This window comes from Nannospalax galili, unplaced genomic scaffold (assembly GCF_000622305.1).
Source record: "Nannospalax galili isolate Female #2095 unplaced genomic scaffold, S.galili_v1.0 scaffold204, whole genome shotgun sequence".
NCBI lineage: Eukaryota > Metazoa > Chordata > Mammalia > Rodentia > Spalacidae > Nannospalax > Nannospalax galili.
In genome coordinates this window covers 333,114-360,105 of record NW_008350959.1, presented here as the reverse complement: position 1 = coordinate 360,105, position 26,992 = coordinate 333,114, and the positions used below count along the sequence as shown (strand labels likewise).

General features: G+C 46.1%; 1 protein-coding gene across 1 annotated transcript in view; it reads left to right on the top strand.

The window, feature by feature from the left end:
* Positions 1–26,992, top strand: part of Antxr1 (ANTXR cell adhesion molecule 1) — a 254,868-nt gene that overhangs the window by 183,112 nt on the left and 44,764 nt on the right. The window contains 3 exon segments of the mRNA XM_029553527.1: positions 6,876–6,971; positions 7,473–7,640; positions 16,084–16,164. Coding sequence (XP_029409387.1) covers positions 6,876–6,971; positions 7,473–7,640; positions 16,084–16,164 — 345 coding nt within the window.

The window sequence follows — 26,992 nt, the reverse complement described above, 5'->3', positions numbered from 1 at the left end:
GATTGCTTTTGTCTTCAGGAGTTCCCACAGAGGCCCAAGTCAGATGAGGGTCAGATGTTTTCAGGCTTTCTCCTAAGGTCTGGATCCCTCCAGGAACGATTTTGGCCTCAGGAATTTGGGGGTTGGACTGGCCTGGGAGCCTGGCCCAGGAAAGATGCTGGTCTAGGGCAGCTAGCTGGTGGCCATGCCACCTAGAGATGCATAGGCAGATGGGGCGGGAAGAGGCCCCAAGGACTCCTGGGGACTGCACTGTGGAGCTCTGTTGGTCTGGATGCAGAGGATCAGGAAGAGGAAAGGTCAGCCCTGGTGTACAGGAAAGAGGCTGGTAGGTTGTGCAGGCCCAGGGAAGTAGAGTGAGGTGAGGGCGGGGCCAGGCCCAGAGTGCTTCTGGGGATCCGAGAAGGAACTGAGTTAGTCTGGATGCAAAGGATCAGAAAGCAATGCTGGTTCCCCAAGTGTCTGGGGCACCAAGACATAAAATGTGACAGGACCCAGGCTAGGAGGAGAGACCATCACTGGGAGATGGGAGGGTGAGTCAAGGCAAGGAGGGCTCGATGGACTTACCCCGGAGAGAGGCCTTCGGGTAGCATAAAATTTTTTTTTTTTTAAGTATTATGTAAAGATTCTCCCAGCGGTTGTGAAGCTCTGCTGGAAAAGGTTATGCTAATGTGCTGGCTTCACTCTCAAATCCTCACCTTCTAGAGAAATAAACTCTCAGACTCCAGGAAGCAGGTCTGATGTAAGGATGGGGCTAATTGACTATAACAGAGATGTTCACAGTCAATGGTGGGAAAGATTGTTGCTGGACAAGAGTACATTGCAGTGGCTTTCCTGACCTGGGGTGGCTAGTCTCCTTACAAGCAACTCCTATACCCAAAACCTACCAGTTTAGAACCCAGAGTACAGATTTGAAAGCTTAAGGGGACCAAAAGATACACTGATGAAGTTTCACGTTCTTACCTCACTCCCTGGTCTGTCTTTGTATGCAAACCAAACACCATCCCGTCAGCCTTTGCTTTCCCAGTGTTTTTGTCAGATTTCCCATGCAGAAAGGAAAATGATTAAATTTGAAATTCCATGTGTCTCTCATGTGCTGAACATTGCATGTAAGCCAAGGGACTTAATAGCTACAATCAATTAAAGCACATCTTGATGGAATGGTAACTCCCTGCCCAGAAATCAAGGGAGGAAATTGTATTGCTCTACAAAGCGGGGGAGGGCAGAAAGAACCGTCCCTCTCTGTGTCCAGAAACTGCCCTTAATCCTCCAAGAGTAGGCACTGATACAGTTAGTCCCGTGATTCCATCTGGCTTTGCCTGTGTTGTGCACAGCTGTCTCTTGGACTCCTAAAACAAACAGTGAAGCTCCCTGATGGTGCTGCTCTGTCAGCCCTGGGGCAGACAGTGTTCTCTCCTTCAGTTTTATTGTGAGTTGCCGCTCTCTCTCTCTGACGCTTGCTCTGCCTTTAGAAAGTTAACATGGCAGGTGATGTGGCAGCCACCATGGCCAAAGAATGCCACAGATCCTGGTACTAGATTACTGTGAGGTCTGATTTACTCTACATGCCATGTCTAGCACTAGAGTTCACAGACACCACGGGTTCACAGATGAGTAGGATTCAGGACTGGGGCAAAAGCAAGAAACAGTAGATGAAAGCAAGGGAGAGGAATTGAGGGTTTCTGCTTCATTAAATGTTTTTATGGAGACTGTACTTTGACTGAAGAAGGCAAACTTAGTTCCTGAAACAGAATGACACCTCTAGAGGCTTGGGACCCGAAGGCTTGTGTGAGGCTTAAGGTAGCCTCCTACAGCCATGCAGATGACCTCAGCATGTGTTAGCCCTGAGGGTTCCTTGGGACCCTAGTCTCCTTCCTAATGAGTTCTGGCAGAAAGGAAAGAAAGAGATAAATCCCACAGAAAGAGATAACATAACTGAGATCATGCTAAGTATGTTATACAATGTCCTGAAAATCACACTCATAATCTAGATAGCCCTCTTCAGTCCAGTCCTATGTACAGATCCCACTGGGGCCTCAAGCACAGCTGTGTGCACTGTCTCCACAGAATGCCCCAAAAGTCCTTCTGCCACGCTGATTCCTCTTTCTCCTTGGTAGTCTCTGGGTATTGCATTAAATCTTCCTTCTGCATCAAAATGTAAGACCATTAGATACCCAAAGGTCAGGGGTTATAGCTAATCAATCTTTACATAAGCCAAGTGTGATGGCACACACCTGTAATCTCAGCACTTGGGACTCTGAGGCAGGAAGACCTCAAGTGGGATGTCAGCCTGGATTATATAGTGAGACCATGTCTGAAAGGGAGGAAGGGAGGGAAGGAGAGAGAGAGAGAGAGAGAGAGAGAGAGAGGACTTTACACAGTGTTTTACAATGGCCGTGTGAAGACACCCCCCTCTATCTGTTGTACATATGAAATCCAATTATTAACTACCCAAACTTTCATCAAATCTACAACCATCACATCTTAATGGAGACATGTTGCTATATAAATAACTAAACTTCAAAAATATAGTTTTATGACTCTTTATAGTGACCTCTGTGATATGAAATCCTCTGAGATTCCATGTCCCCAACAGTGATACCCCTAAGAGCACACAGAGACAGGGCGCCTGAACATTGGCATCTCTGCAACAGGAAAGAAAGCTCAGGATAACCTCTAAGAGGAGCACTTGGGGCAGGGTCTTCTTCCACCAACACCAAAGTGAAAACTCAGTCTTCACTGACTCTGTTCCAAGAGTTGGCCATTTATGGGAATGTTGTGACTACATTTGAGTTAGAAAGTGATATAGAATCATGACCTTGAATTTGTGTGGACCTGTCTCAAGATGTGATCAAAGTTTTAGTAACTAATACTTGTTTGTATATATGGCAGAGCGAGGGTTTAGGTTCATATAGCTAGTCAGTGTGTGCTTAATCCATGATGGATGAACCCAAGGAGACTGGCTGGTGAGGAGCAGCCCCAGGCATCCACCTTACCTGGGGCCTCTGTCTGCCCTCATGTATAGCATCTCTGCTTCTTTATTCCCCACTGCTCTCTCCTTACTGGACTCCTTCGGGATCTCCTAACTCTAGTCTGTGCAGACCCTTTTGTTTGGATCCTAGCTGGTGGCATTTCCGGGCCTTCATTTCAGCCTTTGCCCTCAGTAAATGTAACCTCAGCCCCTAGCTTCTATCTCTGTTTCCAGTAGGGGAATATCCTGAGCCTGACTGATTATCTTTTCTCTAAACCATAGATCTTAAATCAGAAGTCACAGCCAATCCGTTGTCTAGCTGAACTTGGGTCAGGTGCCCCCTTATGGTCCAGTCAAGCTGTATTTAACAGACTGGAGGCCTCTGAGGATAGAGTAGATCTGAAGGAGACATAGCAGCTTCTCTGGGGCAGTATGCTTTAACCAGCTAAACTCCAGTCTAATTGTCTGCAGTTAGAATCTAAGTTACAGCCAGGATTCCACCCATATTCTTTTCCCACATGCCATTCATACGGATTCCCAAAGACCCCACCACATTTGAAAGGGCAGCCAGAACAGTAAGCCCGTGGCTGTGTTAGAAGGAGTCGCAGTTCTCAGACTCATACAGTGCTACAAGCAATGTAAACATGCTGGAAATGAGAAAATGCCCCCACCCCGAGGGAAAGGGCTTCCTAGAATGTATTGTATCTGAGTCCATTAAAATCTGTTGCTCTATCAGCTCACCTGAGCACAAGAAGTTCCCTTGCCTACTCAGTGCTACCTTGACTAGAGATAGTTGATTTCATTTGAAAGAAGACAAGACAGCCTTTCCTAGACCTGAAGCTTCTGTCCTCTTTCCCTAGAAGCCCTCTTGCTTCGTCAATAAATACCATATCAGAAATCAGTAGGTTAACATCCCAGACTAGAGCTTTCACAGTGAAAGATTAAAGCATTGTACTTTTATCATCAGGCAAATTAAAATTTTTGACTCTGACTTGAGGACATTGTGAAGGTCAAACAGAATAAAGATAAACCCCTGGGAGCAGTCGCAGAGCTTTTTAGATACTTAAACCTCTGGGCCAGTGAGGTGCTTAGGAAGTAAATGCATTGGCTGTGCACACCTGGTGACCTGAGTTTGATCCCAGGAACCCATGCAAAGGTGGAAGGAGAGAATTGATGCCACAAGACCGTCCTCTCACATGCACATACAAGCTGTGGCATGCCCCCACCACACCATGTGCACACACAATAAAAAATATTTTTTTTAATTCTTAGTCATTAAACAACTCCAGAATAAGCATTGCCATGCTGTATCTGAATCCATTAAATTTGATAATACAAGTAGTTCTTACAAGAGAGAACATTTACTAAGTATATTTACAACTATCCAGACAACTGTTCACAGAGGGAAAAAAAAAAAAAAAAAAAACAGTGTTTCATTTAGTCATTCAACAGCCTGAAGTATAATGAGATAAGGAGGGTTGTGTTTGTCAGCTTTCCACCACTGTGACAAAAACACCTGAGATACTCAACTTAGAAGGAAGAAAGATTTGTTTGGGCTTACAGTTCAAAGTTTCAGTCCAGAATCACTTGGAGCTTTACTTTGGACCTGTGGTGGTCACAGAACATTAAAATGGGAGCCCGTGACAAAGGAAACACCTAAGAAGTGAAGTCACGAAGAGGGACCACCCTCAGTGACCCCGCTTCCTCCCAGTGGGCCTTATTCCTAAAGGTTCCACCTCCTCCCAGCTAGGCCACAGACTGGGAACCAAGCCTTTAAAACTCATGGGCTCAGGAGGACTGTCCAGATTCAAACTATAGGGAGCAGGGGCAGGGAAGTATAGTGCAATCCTTCCTTGTCTGAGCCCAAGTTCAGGGCTCCCGTGGTCAGCGGTCAGCACTAGGGCCTCCTTGGGTAGCATCCTTTCCTAAGTGGAATTTTCACCTCCAGTCCTTGGGTAGCATCCTTTCCTAAGTGGAATTTTCACCTTTCCCAGACCCAGGAGTCCTTTCAACAAGGCCTACAACCGCGAGACGTAAAGATAGCCACCCAGCTCTGCCCCATCTATGGCCCCCTCTGTCCTCTATTGCCCTCTCCAACCATACCGCTGCTGGCCTGTTGTCCACTGTGTCTCACCCTTAAGCTTGAGAAGGCAACTGTCTCACTAGGATATGTATGGGAGGTGAGGACAAGAACCAGACTGAGTAAGCAACCGTCTTCAGGCTAGTGGTTCGTGGGCTCGTGGTTCCTATCCACTGCTGACTTCTCACTGTTCCTGTGTCATTTCATCCTCCGCATTTTCCATGCCATCTGCAGACCCTGTGCTGCCTCTGGCATGGCTGCTATAAAGCCATCCTTGTGGGGACTTTGACATAAGGAAGGGGCTGGAGGACCGAACAGGGCAGCCATGGGTACAGCTGGCTGCTCCTTTCCCACATTGCCTCCCGTTCTCCCTGCCGTCTCCAGTGGGCACCCTGATAGCTTACTGGTGGCTCAGCTCACTCTTCTCTGCCGATTCCACACACCCCTAATTCCTGCTACTTACTGCTGTGAAAGATTGGCTTAGCCAATCCTGACCAACAAGATCTGTAGAGGACACCAAAGTTTTACTAAACAAGATTTCTGTGCTGGTGGTTCCCCATCCCCAATACATCCTTGAAGGCAGTGGTGGGGAGGGATCTTCAGCAAAGCATTTATCTTTTAGCCAGATGCAGAAATTCACCCTCAGGTACTATCAGAGGGGAATGCTCTGACATTTCTAAGTTTGCTCCATCAACTTTTGGTCAAATGAAAAGACATCAAAGATTTGCCTCTCTTCCTAGGATTGCAAAACTCTTCCAGCAGCTCTTCTGATAAGTAAACAGCCAGGCTTACCACTGGGCAGGGCTAAAGCAAGGCTGGATGGAGCTGAGCTTCTAAGCACTTTCTGTTGTGAGACTACCTGAGGAGGCCTGAACCTGTGCTCTGGAGGCCACCCTCCTTTCCCAGCCCAGCTCCCTACCACTACCTCCCACACGTAAGAGTGGAGAAATAGAGAGAGCGTGCCTGTGCCTAGAGTACACAAGGGAGCCAGGAAAAGGATGGAAATGGATTTTTGTGTATTTTTTTATACCTAAGCATTCAGAGAGTTTGCAAATGAAAAAAAAAAAAAACATTGTGAATCTTCAAGTTGATATGCTAAGAGGTAGGGTCCTTCCCTGGGTCAGGTGTCAATATACCAGAACTAGTGCTTCACCTTCACTGCTCTAGATCTGACATCCTCTTGTGCATTGTGAAACAGCCCATTTAGATGGTGGCTAGTGGGTACACTCCTGTAATTAACAAACGAAGATGCTCATGAAACCATCGCCTCATAAAGTCTGTTTCTGTAACACACTACCTAACACTGGATTATTTATAAAGAAAGAAACCAATTTCTCACAGTTCTGGAGATAGAGTTCTGGGACATCCAAGGGAAAGAAAGGGCTTTGCATCTGATGGGCCCTTCTTACCACATCATCCCACAACAGAAGTTGGAGGCCAAGAAAGTTTGACAAAAGAAAACAACCGAGCAAGAGGGGCAGCTCGTCTTTTGACAAGGCCACTCAGCGATAACACGTGCACTTTGGGAGGACACAGTCTGAGACCTAGTCCTCTCTTGTTAGACTGCGTCTCCCAACACTGCTGCATTGGGGATTATGCTCCCAACACTTGAAGTTCAAAGGACTCTTCAAACCACAGCACCCTGCAGAGCCATGAAGGAGAGGAGCAGGTCTCACATCACAGACCAAGACTTTGTGTCTAAAGAGGCATCTTGATTTCCCAAGGTCAAGTGATCAGCTCCTCTCCTGACCACCTCACCATAGCGGGGACACACAGACACACACACCACAGATGCTTTTGCCTTCACATGTCACAATCTCTCCACAGGAAGAAGATGACGACGGTCTGCCTAAGAAGAAGTGGCCCACAGTAGATGCCTCTTACTATGGTGGGAGAGGCGTTGGAGGAATCAAAAGGATGGAGGTAAGAACGCAGGCAGTGCACACTTTGTGTGCTGACCACATGGGGATGGGGAGAGCGCAGGAAGTACGTGCGTGTCTGTGTGCTGACCACCTACCTGGGGATGGAGACCCAGAGCCAGAGCCAACAGGGACAGCTCATGCTTGAAGTCTGGGGAGTGTCACTTGTAAGATACAAAGATGGAGGAGTGGAAGGTGCAGTCTTTCAACTGTGTACACCACACCTTGCCCACCATGAGGCAATGAAGGCCACTCACCTGCCTAACCCCGCCCAGTGGTTTCTTATCTCACAGGAATAAAATCCCCCATTCTGAGCCCTATCCAGACAGGTCTCCCTCTGACTCTCACAGCCCCTCTCCACTTTCCCTTTGTTCACATCCCTGGCTCACAAACAGAAGGAACAGAGAACTGGGGTCCCTGCACATTACATGTATCTGTCATTCATTCTCTAGCGGCAAACTATGTGGTTTTATCACTTCATTTTATTGACTTCTGTTTATATTAGGTTCGTTGGGGAGAAAAGGGCTCCACAGAAGAAGGTGCTAAGCTGGAAAAGGCAAAGAATGCAAGGGTCAAGATGCCTGAGCAGGAGTATGAGTTTCCTGAGCCTCGAAATCTCAACAACAATATGCGTCGGCCTTCTTCTCCCCGGAAGTGGTACTCGCCTATCAAGGTGTGTCTCTGCCCAGAAATCTCTCATATTCCCTCTTCCCATCTTCTTTCTTCCCCACTCAACTCCTGACCTTAACTGACTGTGAAGTTTAAGCCCTAGGAGGCAATCCATGCTTCCTGATGCCTCTTGTCACCCTGGGTGACATGGCTATGAATTCGTGGGGGGCGTCAACACCCTTCTCTGCATCCTTGCCCCTATGTACCTGTGCTATACCAGTTATCAGAGCCCTAAGGACTCTAGACATAGTCTGTCCCTTTCCTGCAGAGCCCTTTCCTGAGGCTTGAAACCCAAAGCCCTGGCTGGACCTGTTCCTGAGCCTCAAATAAAAGCAAGAACCAGCCCCCCTCTCACCACCCACAAACCTGCCTACAGCCTTTCCCCTTTTCCAGGAGCTACAAACAGTTACTTCCTAATCTAGGAACAAAATTTCCTGATTTTGTAGAACAAAACTTCCACAAAAACAGGAGAAATGCCAGGGCCAGGAGATGGCTCAATCTGTAAAGTGTTTGCTGCTGCACAAGCATAAGAACCTGAGTTCCATGCCCCAGAACCCATGTTTGAAAAGCCAGGCACGATGGTACACCGCTGTAATTCCAGCTCTGGGGAGACAGAAATGATAAGGTAGAGAGCAATAGAGAAAGACACCCACATCCACCTCCGCCCAGCACACAGATGCATCCACACCTGGACAAAGTGAATTTTCAATTGGTGGCTGACACTTCTCAGCTGAGCTAGCTCAGGTGCGCAGGAGTGTAGTGCCGTTTCCATTCTGGTCTGCCATGTTTAAAGCCACAAGATTCTTTTTTAGTGTAAGCCTCCCTGAGGCAATGGGTTGACCTCAGATGTGGGTGAAGCACAGCTGGCCGAAAGAACAGCTGGTGCAGCCATTTCTGCACCCAGGAACGTGCAGTGGGATGCAGACATGCAGACAGGAGGGAGCCGAGAGGACCCTCAGAGATGAGGAAAAGGGGATTTTCTGCTGAACCATTTTCAGGAATCTACCTTGTGACTAATACCACATCCTGGGTTATAGCTGAATTTTCATTTTTGGAGGTTGAAATCTTGGAGGTTGAAAGAACATGACGTCAGTTTGAAGATCAGTTTCTGCTTGAGAGCCCACTGTGCCTTTAACTGGTGGCTTAGGACTGCTGTGAAATGAATGAGGACAACATACATTTAGAAATGTGGAGGCGTTCCCAATCCTCGAAGAATCAGTATCAGCTCAATGAGGTTTGTCCAGAACTTACTGTGTGCTGGACACTGCCAGATACTAACCTTGCAAAGCTTCTCTGTCTAAACCAGATCACTTGAAAGTGAGTGACTTCAGAATGTGATCCCAAGTCTGGAGGCTCAGTCTCACAAAAGACCTCCAAAAGCACATGACCCTCAAGGTGTGCCCATTTTCTCTCCCAGTGAAATTGTGCTCCCCTGTGCCTTCAGATTTCACATCCAAACTTCACAACAGATTCTCTTCTGCTGCTCCCATGACTCCTGCCTCATTCTCTCCCCGCTCTCTCCCTCATTCTCTCCCTTTCCCCCTCCCTCTCCTCCCTCTTTCTTTCCTTCCTCCCTTTCTTTCTTCCTTACTAAGTTACACAGGCTGGCCTGGAACTCATGATCCTTCAGCCTTAGCCTCTCCAGTGCCCCAACACCTAGCTTAATCCTGGCTCCTGAGCTCCATTCTCAGAGTGGTCCTGGCCAACAGCATTATCTTCAACCATGAACTTGCTAGAAATGCATATTTAGGGGTGCTATCTAGAACTGACTGCATCAGAAGCTTTGGGGTGGGGCCCAGCCATGTGGGTTTGAATAAGGGGTTAGGCCATCATCAGAGGTTGCAGCCAACATTCCCTAGGTTAGGACTGCAACTCAGAGAACAGGAACCATGGCACTGGGATTATACACAGAGGTTCCACCCATACCTCAGTGATGAATCAGGAAACTCAGCAAAGGGACCCAGGTTAAATTTCACATCAGGGCCATTTTTACCACCTGCTGCATTAATGTTAAGTGACGAGGAATCTGTGTCACAGAGACACCTCTCAGGAAGAATGGAGGAAGCCTGTGGGGCTGCTGCCTCTCACCTGGCAGACCCTGGTTGATGACATGTGCCTGGTGGAACAGCCGATGCCAGTACTCACCCGTGCCCTCTACTAGGTAGAGGATGGATGGAAAGCTATTAGGGTGGTTAGCTGAGGTTTATGGCCCTTCTCCCTACTAGATTTCACTCCCTGAAGGAACCGGTTATGCTTGGAAGCCCCAGCAAACAGCATGGAACCTGGCACAGAGCAGGGACCCCACCAGCCCTGGCTGAAGAGCTGAAGCGTGGAATGAGATCAAGAAACCACTCCCATGCCTCACACCCAGTAGCCCACATGGCTTCTCTGGCACACTACCCAAGAAGGTGACCATTCTTCCTGCCCTGCATAAAGAGAAGAGAGAAAAAGAGGTCATTTGATGTACAGGTGGAAGGGCAAGAGCACAGACAGGGATTCAGAAATCATCCTGTGTTTGTCCCAAAGAAGAGCAGACTTGCCACCAGACTCCAGCCTTCATACTGTTTAACATGCATGCTTCGTGCTGAGCCCCATCTAGTTAGGATGTCTAGGGCAATGGCTAGGCCTTGGATACGACCCCCATGTGTTACTATAAGCTCTGTTGGCCCTTCCTGAACCCACTCACAGTGTCTGTCACAGTCCTGTACTGACACAGAGGCACACTGCAAAGGTAGAGCTAACAAAGTTAAATAAGGAAGGCTCAGGGGCTCCCAGAGGTGGTGAGGCCACCAGGGACTAGCAACAAGGGTTGTTATTACACCCCCAGGCCTGCAGGGACCAGTGAGAGTGTCTGCTGGGGAAAGAGCACAGCCACTGGGAGTTATGGCCAAGGTCAGGTGTCAGAGACCAAAATCTGCCCCATACACACCTGTTTTCACATGGCCCATGAGCAAAAGATGGTTTTGACATGTTTACATGGGTATATAAGTTCTTACAGACCCTCTGTGGTTTTGCCTCTTAAGCAGCAAAGCCTCTATCCTTCATTTATTTGGCCCTTTCCAGAAGATGTGCGCAGACCCCTGCCCTATAGGAATACTGCAGGATTGGGGAGGTAAGGAGCAGGCAGAAAGAACAACACCCTTCTCACCCTCATCTTGCTCTCTCATCTCCCTCCGGTTTCCCCTGTGAGCCAAACAAAGACTGTTGCTGCAGGGAAATGCAGACAATGAGTGGGAACAGGCCGCTCATAGAGAATGACCAGTTCATGCTGTGTCTGTCTTCCCTCCCCACTGTGAACAGAGAGAACCCTTCACCTGCCACAAAGCTATTGGCAGACCCTGGGAATATGCCTAGCTCCTAGTAAAAGTGGCTGGAATCCTATACATGGTGAAATAGGTTGCAATGGACCCACTTTCTTCCTTCACTTCTGAGAGTTGATAAGCAGGTGGGCATGGTCCTAAGCAGCTTAGCCAGAACTGAGAGAAGAGGGACACAATGGGCTCTTCTCCCGTCGTCCCCCAGGCTAATTTAAGACACTGACCACAGCAACCACACTTCCCCCATCCTCATTCCAAGCTCATGATGGCAGAATTTCCCCTGGTATTTAGCAGGATTTTCCTTTGGTTGGTTTTTGCCCCCCTGGGTTTACAGCACCCCGTGCTTCTCATTAATCAGGACCAGCCATTTCAGACAAGTTAAGTCATGCCCAGATACATGGCCACCAGCTGGATTAAAACCAGGACTGATTGCAGACTTTGGAGAAACTATCTTCCTCTTTCTCCAGTGGCTCCTCCACATGATAGGAAGTGAGATAAATGATAGCTAAAGGACCAAAGCCAGACAGACCTCAACTTATCAGGCAGGTGGGCTGCTCCCCCAAAAAGAAGTAGCCCCAGTTGACCTGGAACTCTCTATGTAGACCAGGCTGGCCTGGATCTCACAGAGATATGCCTACTTCTGTCTCCCAATACTAGGAGGTAGGTTCCACTATGCTTGGCCGCAAACTTTTTTTAAAGGCCAAAGAATAGAAACATTATATATATATATTCACACACACACGTAGGAAAAGCGTCCAGTTGTAGCCATTAAATTTGTTAGATGTATTCACCAGTTTCATTTGAAGCCTCTGTTATACTATCACATATTTCAACATGCAGAAATCCAAGTGTTTAGGCAGAATCCACTATAAATTGAAGTATTCCCAAGTCCAACCTCTGAGCAATATCCACTAGCTAAGACAGATAAAGCCTAAGAGAAAATGCAGCCACACACAGCCATGCACCAGGATGCTTTGAATGAAGGTCCAGCCAGGTCTCACTGTGAAGACAATCAAAGCTGCCCTTTGCACAGAACTTCCGGTCTCTGTGGTTCAGCATTATTATCTGAGGCTGAGTGAGGTACAGCCTGGGAGCCTAGCATTGGTAAATTTCCCATTTTATAGTCAAGCTATGTTGACTTCAACTGGGAGAAAGCTTTTTTTTTTTCCCCCTCGCTGGTAGTCTCAGAGTGGTACATGGGTTGATCAAGAAAGCTATTTTAAGTGTCAGCTAGCACACCCTGGCCAGGGTTCCAAAGTTTGTGTGAAATCTTTGTCATAACTTCATGGAAGCAGCTTGGCATTTCTCCTGGGGAATGAGGACCAGGGTCTAAAGTACATGTTGTGTGCAGGCTGTGCCTGAAGGACAGCAGATGTGACACAGACAGTGGTCTTCTCCCAGGCCTTAGAGAAGGGATCCCCAGGGCATTTCTGGCCTCAAAGGGAGTTAGGAAGAAGCCTATTGCTTCTGTCTTTAAATGACGGCTTCTGCCATGTTCACAGAACCTGGGTTTCAAGAGCCTTTGTCAAGAGCTTGTCTTTGACTTTAAAGCTTTTTTTGTTGTTTTATTATTGTGTGTAAGTGAGTACATGATGGGGGAAGGGGTGTGTCTTCTGACGACAGTCAGAAGACAGCTTTGTGGAGTCAGTTCTCTCCTGGGGCTCAAACTCAAGTCACATCTTGCATGGTAAGTGCCTTTACCCCTAAGCCATTTCACAGGACCTATGAATAATTTTCACTCTGCTCTTATTGTCATAACCACTCTTTCTCTTCATGCTTCCTTCAACTCTGAAAACCACCCAACATACTAGAAGGAAGGGGTGCAGGTTGTACAGTTACCCATGCTTTCTTGTGCAATCAATAAGGGACTTTGGGGTCATTTGTGGAATAGTCATAACTCAGAATACCAAGGTTATAACAGAATGAAGTCATCCTTCATTGGAATTGACTGGAAAAGCCAGCAGTAGCAGCTCACCATCAGAACACATGGCATAGGCCAGCCTGCATTCCAGCTTTTCCTCCCCTCACTTACAAATGGAGAAACCGGGCACCAAAAGGTTAGGTGCTCAGGTTCATGCTCTCGGAAGATGGGGCCTGGTTTATTGTATTAACCACTGTGCAACTGTTTGGACTAACAGTGAAGTTGCAGGAGTCAATAAATGGAAAGACAGGTGCCTTAGGCAAAAGACTAGACAGAAAACTCTTGACAGAGTGAGTGGAAAGTGACTAGGGCCTCTACCATCACAGGGGCTGTGGAAATGGTGGGACAGACCCAGACAAGAAAAGACAGGCAGGCTGGGGAAGAGACCATACCCAAGACATGGGGGATGTTGAATGAGGCAGTGTGGAGAGATGGTTAGAGTGAATGACCCTCTTGTGTGCAGCTTGTACTGCCTTAAATAAGGCAGGGCGAGAAAAAGAGACATGTGTTGAGAGAAGAGAGTTCATTCAATAGATAACGCTTGCTTTTGGTTCCTCTGACACACTGACATTACAATTAACACTTGACGTGTTAGGTAACTCCACACCCAGATCTAGACCTCCAGGGAGGCCAAAGATGAGGATAGAGTGTCTGGGCCTCAAGATTTGAGAGACTCAGACCAGGCACTAGCAAATGGAGGCCAAAAGACACACGCAGCACCTGAGTAAAGAGCTTCCCAAGTCAGAAAGCACCCCAAGTAATGGAGCCCTCCAGGTAAGGGAGCACCCCTACACCCAGGATAGGCAAAGGGCCGAGGAGATGAAGAAGCTGAAGGAATAAAGCAGAGGGAAGGAACAGGCCAAGGCTGATGACATTGAGGCCAAGGAATAGACTGGAGAATGTGGAAGGGTTTAACTAGCAGGATGTCAGGGGTGGCCATTAGAGAGAGCCATTCACAGGGAATGATTGGGGCAGGAGCCCAACTGTGACATGATGAAAAGGCATATAATTCCAGCTTGGGGAAGGAGGGTTAGAAGACCCTAGAGTGGAAGGTGCACTATGGGCACTTACAAACTTCCATCTGAGGGACACAGGCTATGTTACATTCTTATCTTTCTAGTTTCCTAAATTACCATTGTAATGACTTGACTTTGATCAAATAGGTCACAAATACTTTCCCTGAGATAAGAAGATAACTTCAGTGTTTCATTTTAACTTATAACTTAATTTATAGAGTAGGCAGTACTATTACCCCCACTTAAGAAAATCAGGGCGGGGGGGGTAGGTCAGCTGGTCCACGCTGTGGTCTGGAGAAGGGAAGATCCAGCTGCAGCCTCCTGCAGTCCAACTCAGTACTTTGTGCGCAGGCTTTGTGTGGTCATCCGCTCCACCAAAGAGCATAATTCACTTTCCCCTGGGACCTCATGTCTAGGCGGTTTCTGCTCTTTGAGATGCACTGAGCTTTCCATTTCTGCTGGCTAACTAATACGTTTCTCCAACTGCCAAATTTTCTTCCCTCAGATGCATGCTATGGCGCTGTGTTTGTCCAGGAGTTGAGTGACCACCAAACACAGCACTATGGGTGGGCTGATTTACAGGCTGAAACTAGGAGTTCCTCCCTCCCCTTACAAAAAAATTTACCTAATAGGCCCTACACTGTAAGTAGTTACCACAAAGAACCTTCAAGGAAAACATTAACTGATACTTAGAATTGCTTTGTGCAGAAAATTGTGCTGAACACAACAGTGGTTCTGTCCAGCAAGCTAAAGCCATTTCAAAGACTTTTCTAAGTTCTTTGCAATAGGAAATGAGAAGCAGGAGACCTGGAAGGATCATATTTAACCCACAGGAGCACAAGCAACAGCTGGCAAAGGTCCAAGAGTTTCTTTTTCTGATGTGCCTCCAACCCACCAGAGAACATCAGAACCCAGAGTTCTTTGAGATGATTGATGGGGAGCATTGCCACTGCAAAGAGATAGAGATGGTCAATGGGGAGCACTGCCACCATGAAAGACTTGTGCTGAGGCTGAGCTCTGCAGACATCCCTCCCTTTCTGGCACAGTCCTCCAGATACCTTGCACCGTGTGGTTGAACATTCCCAATACCCCTGTAAGAAGCACATGTTGGCCCAAGTTTGATATGTCCTGGGGTGGGGGAAGGGATGGAGAGAGCGAGATGGAAAGAGGGAGAGTGGGGGGGAAGAGGGACAGAGAGAAGGAGATGGAGAGCGAGAGAGAGTCATTTGTACTTCATCAGAACTGTGAAAAACTTGGTACCAACTCCAAAGAAGCTATGATTCTTGGTGATCCATGATGTTTGGAGCCCGGGGGTTCCTGAGTATGCTGTAGCTACTGAGTGTGCCCAGGAGGCAACTACAGACCTACCAGCATCCTGAGGGCCTTTTGTTGGTCTTGCTCTATGGGCAGCACAAGAAATTGTCCTAAAGTTGCCATCATTGTCCTCCTTTATGGATTCTGGACACCAAGTAGGAAGGAAACTTCAATGACAATTGAGGGGATTCATATGTGGTGTGAAGGTGACCCCACGAGTGTGATGAAGACAAGAGCCCAAAGCCTGGATGAGCCTCAAGCTGACAGATTTGGGGATATACTGACCTCTTTCGTTTTCGCATGTGTATGTGTATATTGTGCATGCATTCATGTGTGTATATGTGCTCAAATGTGTGCACTTGCACATTTTTGTGTGGGTGCATATGGATGCCAGAATTTGAAGTCAGGTGTCTTCCTCGACCACTGTCCACTTTATTAATTGAGGCAGAGTCTCTCACTAAACCCAGAGCTCACTAATTCACCTAGGCACCTTGCCCTGAGATCTCCAGTGTCTGTCTCCCATGCACTGATATTATAGGCAAGCCTCCATACCCATCTAGCTTTCCTATGGGTGCTAGAGATCTGAACTCCAGTCCTTCAGCAAATACCTTATCTATGGAATCATCTCCATAGACCTGCAAAGGCATATCCTTCATGAGCACTGGGGTTCTCTGTGTGGGTTTCCTCTCCTATATCCAGGAAATTTGAATTTTGCATTTTGCATTTAGGGGGTGGAAAGTTCCTATCCACCCCCCCTCCACCACCACCACCAGAACTGTTAACATAATGGAGGAGACCTGGAGAGCTCTTTACATCTATCGTGGCTATCCACCAGGCTGGTTTCATACATAATTTTCTTGTATTTTTTTTTTATTTCAGGGAAAACTCGATGCCTTGTGGGTTCTTCTAAGGAAAGGATATGACCGTGTGTCGGTGATGAGGCCACAACCAGGAGACACGGTAGGATGTGTTAACAGTCACGCACACTCATTTTTTTTCTCTTTCCCTCCATCTTAGTAGAGCCTGAATAACTCAGAGTGCACAGTTTCATGTTATTATTAATTCACATTATGACAAATCAGATACTAATTTTCAAAATCCTGGTTGTTGCCAGACCTTGAGTTTGATTTGATTTCTGAAAAGGACTTTGACGAAAATACTCTGAGTTCAATTTCCTGGAAATTGGTGGCGCACGCTTTTAATCCCAGCACTTGGGAGGCAGAGGCAGTATGATCTCTGTGAGTTCAAGCCCAGCCAGATCTACATAGTGAGTTCCAGGCCAGCTGGGGCTACAGGAAGACCCTGTCTCAAAACGACCCTACCCCTAAAAATTGAGCTTCTCAATCTACAGTGCAGTGAGCAACAGCGGTGCAGGCTTGTCCTTTGGGCAGCCCCAAGAGGGATGTGGTCCTCATCCATGCAGGCCCCTGGTAAGACACAGAGAGCCAGCACCACAGGACAGGCAAGATTTGCACTGTCCAGGATTTATAGGGTGGGCTTCTACTCTGGTGGCCAGGAGCTGTCAGGAATAGGCTTGGAGTGTCCCCAGCTAGGAGATATTACACAGGCAGAGCCACCCTAGAAACCAGAGAGCCCACACCTTTTTGCAAATGGGGAACCTGATGAGAAAAGATGAACAACTTGTCCTAGCTCAGAAAGTAATGAAGCTGGAGGCAGCTCAGCTCCTGAATCACACCACTGCTGTCCCTTCTTATGAGAGGAGGTTTCTCATCCAGTTTTTATAGAACCAGGCTTTGGACCAAACTCTCCCTCAACTCCCAGAAACCTGCATCTTCTTGGGAACCTAGGCCATTTAACCAAAAGCAAACTAACAGTGCCTAATTTAGAACTTGTTCAAGTCAGGCAGAGTTGAGTTTGAAAGTCCCTTCCTGGGTAGACTTCAGGCAAGTCCCTTAACCTCTCCGCATGTCATCTTTGTAAATTCCTAGTGATAATGACTTAGTGTGGCTGGCAGGTGATTGTGATATCTTGTATTATTTACTTTCTTCTTTTTGTGGTAAAATACCCTGACAACAGCAATTTAGAAGAGTAAAGGTTTATTCTAGCTCAAGTTTGAAGTTAAAGTCTACCATGAGAGCTGGGCATGGTGGTGCTCACCTTTGATCCCAGCAGGAGGCAGAGGCAGGTAGATCTCTGTGAGATCTCTGTAGATCTGATCTACATGGTGAGTTCCAGGCCAGCTGGGGATACAGTGAGACTCAGTCTCAAAAAGACCAAAAAAAAAAAAAAAAGCAGAGATAAATACTCATGCTCAGCTCAGTTCACTTTTCCTTTTTATTCAGTCTTGGACCTGGTTCGGCCCATTTTTAGTGTCTTCCCACTTCAATTAACCTAATCAGTATAATCCCTCATAGGAACAGCCAACATTAAATAACCTGGAGGCTTGTCTCCCAAGTCATTCCATAACCAGTCAAGTTGATTAACCTGACCATCAAGGTAAACTTTTAACCCACTGTTGAATGTGTAATAACTCTTAGTCAGTGGTAGATAGTTTCATATTATTTACAGTATGCTTTTCCACTGTCTGTGGGTGGTTGGTAGAAATGTCCAAGCCACTCTGCAGTTGGTATGTATCAGATACACCACATCCTATGCGTCTGCCATCAGCAAGGTGCCACCAGCAGGAGAGCAGAGCCTCCCCCACAGGCCCCACCACCAGCCATTCCCTGTGTACCTGGTGACCAAGGGCCGTCTGTGGCTGAGGGGATTTAATCTGAAGAGTCATAGATTGTGGTGTTTCCTGCCCAGCTCACTGCTTTTGTTCCACAGTGTGGCAGGGACAGGCAACTATGCTGGGAAGCCAGTGTAAGAACATGGACTCTTACTAAGAGCCCTAGAGATTCAGAGTAGCAAAGTGAGGCAGCTTATTTATGAGCTTGCAAGCGGGTGTCAGCCCAGAATGGCAGGTGTGCTGATGTGCTGACCAAGCACAGAAAAGTTTGTATAGCTCTAGCACAAGCCCCTTCCTCCCTTTCCTCCCTGACTGAGTGATCGGGGGCATCAATCTTACACATGTGTGTCTTATCTTTCCCTCTACAGTTCATGTTTGCATTTTTCTCAACAAAAGCTGTTTGGATTCATCTCTATGCTCTACATTTTACATCCTGTTCATTTGAAAGCTTATCAGACTCGTGGCCTGTCAGCTCTCCAGGTCATTAGGCAAACTTGGCTGTTGGTAATTTTCTAAAATTGGGTGGGGGACCCAATTGGGGAGTGGCTAGCTTAGCAGGTACCTGGTATTTTTGTTCATTTTAGCTGGACCTAAGATAACTCGAGTTACTTTTATTTCAAAAAAGTCGGACTTTATTTCTTACCGACAGATGGTATAAAAGTTGGGTCAGATTGGCCTCTGTGGCATGTAACATATTATTTCTGTGAAAGCCAAGAACTGATTTCTGTAGCAAATTTTAAAGTGAAAGCTTTACCTTTAACAGAAATTAGCACAGAGCATAAGGTTAGAACTTGGGAGGTGTTTGTCCTTATACATCTGGCTTCTGTGGAAAATGAAATGCTTTTAGCATTAGTGGGGCCCAACTGACAGACTAAATAACACTGTGTATCCTGTTATATTTAGTGTGTCATGTATAAAATAACATGTGTGAGGAATTTCATTAGTATTTTAACATGCTCTGCGGACTTTATATTCATACAACTATAATTTGAGTTGGAAGATACAAAAATATAAAAAGTAAATTTAGGGCAAAATTGAACAGTAGTGCCTCTTAAAATGTGATGCAGAGACTATGAGTGTTAATTATTTGGGGGTTTTCTTGATCTTTTGTGGGAGAGATAAAGGCCTCTCCATCTCTCTTGTTCTCGGCATCCTCTGCCTGTTTCCTCCTTGCGAAAATGATTTAAAATGTGTGTCGTTTTAGAATATTTTATTTAGTCTAATATGCAAGGTTGGAAATACTGTAAACCATGTAAGGAGTAGAATAAGTTGAAGATAAGAACAATTCCAAAAATAGAAAAATAATGCAAAGACATCAAATAAGGCTCAGCAGTGTTTTTGTGGTGGAGCGTGCTCTTTTTTTCATTTTAATTATCAATTGTAAAACATCTCCAGGACAGCATGCTAACACTCCATTCTCCACTGATCAGCTTGGGAGAAACTAATTCATAAGGTGGGCCAACCTCAGAAGTGGGAAGGGTGTTGGGAAGAGGAAGGACTGAGGAAGCCTCCACAGATTCCCCTCTCAGACGATAAGGAAAAGAACAGAGCCCTACCTGAGTATAACTCTTAGTCACTGATTTCAAATGAAAGCCCATGGTAGCATTTACAGGTATTCCACAGGCTTTTGAGAAACACAGTTCCTCCTTGAACTTTTGTTCCCAGTCATACAAATAGCAGATTTTGTTATAGGAAGTCTAAGGATCGGGATGCATTTAAACTTCTCAGCACTATGCCAGGTTTTGGCTATGATTTACATGGGCTCTCTTGGAAGTCTTACGGAAACTGCAGATGTGGGAGAAATAGACACAGAATTATGTCTCTGTCATAGCTACATGTGTGGCTACACAGGAACAGAGTGGAGCAGAGGGCAGGCAGGAACGAGGCCTTGCCTATGCTGCTCAGGAGACAATTCCAGGACTGGAAGGCCTGTGCTGTGGTGTGGTCAGCTGGCTCACTCTGGTTTGTTTTGCATAACCTCAGGAGACTCACTGCAGACCTGCATGTTTTGTAGGGTGATGACTGTAAGAATTCCACAGTGCTGGTTTATGGGACTGACCACATTTTCCGTAAACTCGAAAGGACTCCAACCAGCCATGTGCTTGTAAACTAGAGTCACAGGTTCTGAATTTTTCTTTTAAAACAAAACAAAACCAAAAATTACCTAATTACATTCTCAGTCACATTGAGTTGCTTTGAACACATGCTGAACTCACAGAACTGGCAGCTCTTCCTCAGGTTCCTGTCAGCTCTGTGCTCCTCCAGCTAACACACCCTGAGTAATAGATAGATGCAGGCCAAGCCCACCCACACCGCCTCAGAGGCTGTTGAGAGAGGCCTGGGAGCCCCCACTGCATCAGAGGCTACAGAAACCTGAGCCCAGAGCCAGTGCCCTTCAGGGAACTGGTGCCCACTTCTTCAGAGCTGACCAAGCCCCAGGTCAGGGGAAACATGGCTGCTTCCCCTCTGCTGTCACCTGACACTCTCTGCCCCGGGTGGGCTCAGTGCCCATGGTTCTTTGACTCCCACCAGGGAATCTATAGCTCAAGTGCTAGAAAGTGGTAGAAAAACCATTTAAATAGCAAATCGGTGACATCTGATTCCAAATTTTAAAAGTTCACTGTGCATATGGTGTTCTCTACTTAAACCAATCCTTGTGTACAGTGAGTCACAACCAAGGTGCTCTTTCTAAAACACAGCTCTCAGCATGCCTTTCTTGACCTGGAACTTGTCAAAAGTAGGAAAGCCCACCTTCACTTAAGAAGACCTCCCTTTCTCATCTGCTACTCACCCCCATTCCGTAGTCAACTGGACTCTCACTTGTTACTGATTGCTCACTGAGCCCTGAACATGCTAGAATCTTTGGTATCGCCACACCATCACTCCATCCTGTTTCTCTCCTTGCAGATTCCTTTCTCCTCCTCTCTGCTTAAGGACCTTCTGCTATCTTGATGTCATCATAGTTCACTGTGTCCATGGTGACCCTCTAAACACAGAAAGCTCCAGCTAGACTCACATTTTCAGCACAGCAGTGCCAAAGCAGAATGCATGTGACACCGACACTGAAGAGCTGTCCCCCAAGATTTTGCAGGACGTCCCCAAGGCTTCCTGCACACCTGGACCACTTAGAGTGTAGGAACTGTGCTCATCTTTCAAAGACAGATGTTTGAAGGACTTCAGAAAGTTCAGTCTTAGAAAATTCAGCAGGCTGTGAGAGCTTTTTCAGTTGGCCATTTCTCAGTCATCCTGTTGTGCCTTCCGTCTTATGACTTGTTTCTAATTCCTCCATCATATCCTGAGAATAAGCTTTCCACACCACTGGGCATCCTGGCTAAGATCATCTCAAGTGAAGGCTATGCCATGTTTTACTGTGTGTTTTTCCTTTAGAGATATTATTGCCTGGTGATTATTATAACTGAAGCCGCCACTAGTATTCTTGTTACCAAATCATTGTACACATGGTAAATGTTTCTTCAGCTAAATGTTCAGCTCCCCACCAGATTATTGGCATGCAGAGTGCTGAAGCCAGTATAGGTGTTGCCAAGTTGCCCTCCTGAAAGATTGCATGAATTTACCTGCCCATCAGCATCTTCAGAAACATTAGCTGTTTAAAAAACACTTGTTTATTGGAACAATCTTTTCTGATGTTAATTTTCTCTTTCACCAATTGCCTACATGTACTTTTGATCCATTTTTATTTTTTAAGATTTATTTTGTTTTTAATTATGTGTATGTTTGTATCTATATGTATGTGCACATGTGGGTGCAATACCTGTGGAGGCCAAAAGAGGGCATTAAACTTCTTGGAACTGGAGTTACAGGCAGTTGTGAGCCACCCAATGTGGGTACTGGGAACCAACTCAGGTTCTCTGCAAAAGCAGCAAACGCTCTTTAACTCCTGAACCATCTCTCCAGTTCCAATACATCCATTTTCCTATTAGGTATTTTAGGGTTGGCTTTTCCATTGCTACTTTCTTAACTTACTAAGGTTACCACACCAGGATAAAGCCAGCTGCACCACAGGCCAAGATATAGCAGGGGTGGGGGTTCCAGTAGCAGATCACTGATTCTCAAATATGTGCTTTGAGTCACCTTGAAAGTTTGTCAAACAGGTTGCTGGGCCTCACCTCAGAGCTTCCCACCCAGTACCTCAAGGCAGGACTAGGAATTAGCACCTCTAAGGAGATGCAGGTTACACTTATGCTGTAGGACTGGGGCCAGCACTTAGAACCAATGAGATGACTGAACTAGGTGACCCTTAGCACCCTGGGCACCCTTAGAACTTCAAGTTATAAGTTTCTATACATGAAATCACTGCTTCCTGTATTTCTGAATGGCCTATTAACACCCTAGGGAAAATAACTTGTTTAGTTTCCCAGTTGGAGACAGTTCTGTTCCTAGGTCTCCAATTTCAAACACATTCTTAGGTAAAGAATGGTTGAATAATCCATAGATTAGAGTTCCTGGATTCCACTGATTCCCAGTGTGGCTCTAAAGGCAGTAAGGCACAAGTCCCACCCCAAAGATTCTGTTGGATTGTCCTGGATGAGGTCTGAGCTCCTGGGGTGATTCTAACAGGCAGCCAGGGCTGATAACAAGTGAGCTGGTCCAAATCCCCAATTTCCTCACAGGTACCATCACTCCTTTTCTTCCAGGTACAATTTAAAAGCAAGTCTGTGCATTCCTTCTGGTGCCCTAGGAGTAATGGCAGTGGATGGTCACAGTCCTCATGTGATCTCCATCACCCTCTCCTCCCAGGAAGGAATGGTTATTTTGATTCTGGCTGCTCTTACTCTGTTTGGGTGAAGAGGAAAATACCACCTCGTACCTTTGTAAATAGGATCAGTGCATCTTTTGACAGCCTTAAGCCTTCCCCATCCTTAGCCCTTTCTACTCAAGCTCCAGACCCTCACATGTTCCTGGATGACCCACCAGGCTGGACCTCTGTTTTGTGTTGGGCTCCCTGGTTGCTCCCAGATCTGGCATCAGGAATCTGGTACATTCCATGATTCACTGCACACAAAATGCTCTGAGCTTGTTTTGCAAGACTGGGAGTCCTTGCAGTCAGAAGAGATGGAAACTCACATGTAAATTCATGTAAACAATGTTTGAAGCTCCTCTGAAGAGCAGCCCTGGAGGTTGTGAAATCTCCTGAGCTCCAGGCCCTGCACTGCCTTCTTTCTTTCTGCACAGCTGTCTACAACAAGGGACAGGGATGGGCATAAGGGCACTGTGTCTGTGCTGTCACAGAGACTAGACTGGGCTGTGCAGGTGTCTCCCAGTGGAGTGTTCTCAGCCTGGTACTTCCAAAGCAGATGCAACCCTGTCAGGGAAGCGCTGCACTCTGCTTTTGCCTTTTTCTCCTTCGTGTGGCCTATTTTCCCTATTGTTTTTCTTCCCTCTTTCTTTCCTTTTCAAAATTTTTTCTTTCATTTCACAAAAAAAAAAGAAAAGAAAACTAAAACAAAAATTTTTTATCTTTCATTTCCATTTTTTAAGGCTTTTCAGGGCCCCCTTCCCTCAATCAAATATCTACTGCATGCCCACTAAGGATCCATTTCTGAGCTGGATGCTGGTGATACGCAGGAGAGGACTTCATGCTGGCACCTGATGCTCAGTGTATGGTCATTGTTCTAACTGTAAATGTTTCAGTAACACAGACCAATTCAGGATAATGTGGGCACCCATGGTCTCCATTCATAGAATGGAAGCTAGGGACCGGGTATTCACCTTTCCACAGTCACAGCTGGGAGAATCTGAGGCATGAATTCAGAACCTCTGGATTGACCATTCACACAGAGCTCCAGGCACTCTGCAAATACTTGTTAAGTTCCTTCTATGAGCTGAGCTCTGTGTAGTGCTGGATATTCTGTGACAAGCATTGAGTAGGGCAGGGGGACAAACTGGCAGGTCCCCCAAGCACAGCCCAGTTGAAAGGCTCTGTAATGCAGCCCAGGGGAGGTGTAGGGAAAACTCCCAGGGAGGCACACGGTTGCCTGTGGAGTCAAAAGTGGCTGCTTAAAGTGACATCTGAGCCCAGCCCACAAGGGGCACAAGAGGGATGCTAAGGAAAAGAGCTGCTGGAGAGACTGTGGCTCCTTCAGGAAGCTGCCAGGTGGAGTGGAGGAAGCATGGGAGTGATGGACACAGGAGCCCCATGGGGATAGTGGAGATTCCCTGCAAATGTAAGCCAGGTATGGGCAGAATTGTATTTGAGAAAAGCCGCACTGCTGTGATGTGCATATGACAGCCGTGAGAGACAGTGAGGAGGATTGAATCTGAATGCAAGGACTTCTGAAGAAGAGGCATTACTGGCTTGGCACCCACCCCATGTGAAAGAGAGAGCAGTGCCAAGGACTCCAGGTCTTGGCCTAAGTGCTGCCATTTGCAGGAGGAATAAGTGAAAAGACAGGATGCCTATGATAACATCTGTGTCCCTGTGATGAGGATGCAGGAGCAAAGAACAGGGAGTCACCACTAGCTCAGGAGCCCCTGGCACCTACCAGAGTGATGTCCCCACTTAATGCATGATTGTCTGAGTTTAAAAAGGAAAAATGAGTTCCTTCCCTTCCACTTGAAATCCATGGCTGATCTCTGAAAATATCAGTTATATCTCAACATCTATGGAAAATGTGTTCTCTGGATGGAGGGCTCAGTGGGTAAAGTACTTGCTGTGCAAGCATAAGAATCTGAGTTCATGTCCCTGTCACCAGGCATGGCAGTGCACACCTATAACCCCAGCACTGGGGACTCAGGCAGATCCCCAGAGGTAGATAGCTAACCACTCTAGCCAACTAGTGAGCTCCAGGTTCAGTAAAAGAGCCCATCTCAAAAATCAATCAACCAATCAGTAGGTAAAGAGCAATAAAGTAGGATACTCAAATTGACCTCTGACTTCCACATGGGCAGCATAACACACATATTCATTAGAAACTCCAGAACTCATTTTCTGTCTCTTTTCTCCTCAGGAGGTAAAAATTGTCCTGGAAAGGTAAGGAGAGAGTTCCTCTGTTAGAAAATGGGATGCAGGAAGTACGTATGCCCAGAAAAGGGTTCGTAAGCTGGGCATGCGTGCATTCGACTTTTCCCCAGGCCTCCCTATTCCCAAAGACCTGGTCTTCTATAAAATATTTTCTGAACCCAAAGGCTAATGAACATCTCAATTGATGAAATGCCCAATGTAATTAGACTATATAATCTTCACACATTAAAATCTGGCCCCCAAAAAAGAGCAGGGAAATTCTGAGTCTCTCTCTCCTCTCTCCCTCTCTCTCTCTCCTCTCTCTCCTCTCTCCCTCCCTCTCTCTCTCTCTCTCTCTCTCTCTCTCTCTCTCTCTCTCTCCTCTCTTCCTCTCTCTCTATCTTAAAAATAAATACTCAGAATTATTTTCCTACTTTCAAATCAACAATAATAAAAAGAATCACGTTATCTATGTAAAAGTCAAGTTTTTCTTGCCCAATATGTTTATATTGGCTGCGAATAAAGAGACATCTTGAGACTTACAATTGGTGTCTGACACCAGGCTAAGTAAGGCCTTAACAGATCTAAAACAAAAATCCAAATTGCTGGCTGCTGATTCTTGATCTTTTATAAACTTTGTAAGAACTAGGTCATTTAAGAAAAAGGAAAGAAAAAAGCAAATTATGGGAACTGTTCCTAGAGGGCGTGTTTCCTTTGGCATGGAATCTTCTCTGGATGCTTGAATTCTCAGGAGTATTTCTTCTGTTCTCACCCTTGGAAATCTTTCCTTCACTGTCTCACTGAAGAGGGAAGATATTTGGAATTCTTGGCTTACTTTCCTGAATTTAGAAAGAACAGGATCAAAACACCCTCCCTCCAAAACAAAAACCAAACTATATGCAAAACCTGTAAAGTTAACTCATTTCAGAAAAGTCAAGCCCAAAGTTGATGCTGTAAAATATTCCATCTTGGGATTTTTCTGGGCCACCTTCCTTCCATAATAGGGAGAGTATCTCTGAATGTGAAGGTCATTGTATGTTGAAGGCTCTCTCCCTCTCTCCCTTCCTCCTCTCTTGGTCCCTGCCCCGACCCGTGGAGCAACAGCGTGGGGTACCGAGACTGAACCTGGAGGAATGAATAGACAGGGGGCACGAAAAAATGGAGACAAGACAGTATTCTGATCAAGTCTCTTTTATTGAGCAATCACAGTGTTAATATAGTAAAGTGGAGGGTGGGGGAAGGTAAAGGGCGGAGAGAAGGTGGGGGGAGTGGAAGGCAGCAAGGCCCTGCTGGGGAATTTCTACTACAGTCATGAGCCCTGGTGGTTTCACAAGATAAGGAAGTAAAATGTAGAAAAAAATCAGGGCAAGAAAAACATGTTTTTACAAGGCCACCTGGTTGTTTCAAACTGGGGCAGGGGTACACTTAAGACTTGGCCTCCAACAATAGGAGTCTTACCCCTCCTGTTATTCTGATGGCAGCACACAGATTCTCTCTTGTCTGGCTCCTCTCCCTTTCTCCAGCTTCATCCTGGAGATGCATGGATAGTTCATCATAAATAAATCACTAAATATAATCTACCACATAAAGAGACTTTGGGACAAAAACCACATGATCTCATTAGATGCGGAAAAGGCCTTTAACAAAACCCAACATCCATTTATGATAAAAGTTATGGAGAATCTAGGGAGATATGGGACGTATTGCAACACAATAAAGGCAACACACAACAAACCCACAGCCGATATCATCCTAAATTGAGAAAACTCAAAGCATTCCCATTAAAATCAGGAACAAAACAAGGATGTCCGCTCTCTCCAGTCTGGTTCAATACAGTACTTGACTTGGCTACAGCAATGCTACAAATGATGGAGAAAAGTGGATAGAAATTAGAAAGAAAGAGGTAAAAATATTTTCCTTTGCAGATGATATGATTCTATATATAAAAGACCCTAAAGACTCCACCAAAAAAGAAATGCTTCAAGGTGATAAATACATTCAACAAAGTAGCAGATTATAAAATTAACACAGAGGGCTCAAAGATGGCTCAGCAGGTAAGGGCACTGGCTGCTCTTGCAGAGGACTTGAGTTGAATTCCCAGTACTGACATGGTGGCTAACAACCATCCTTAACTC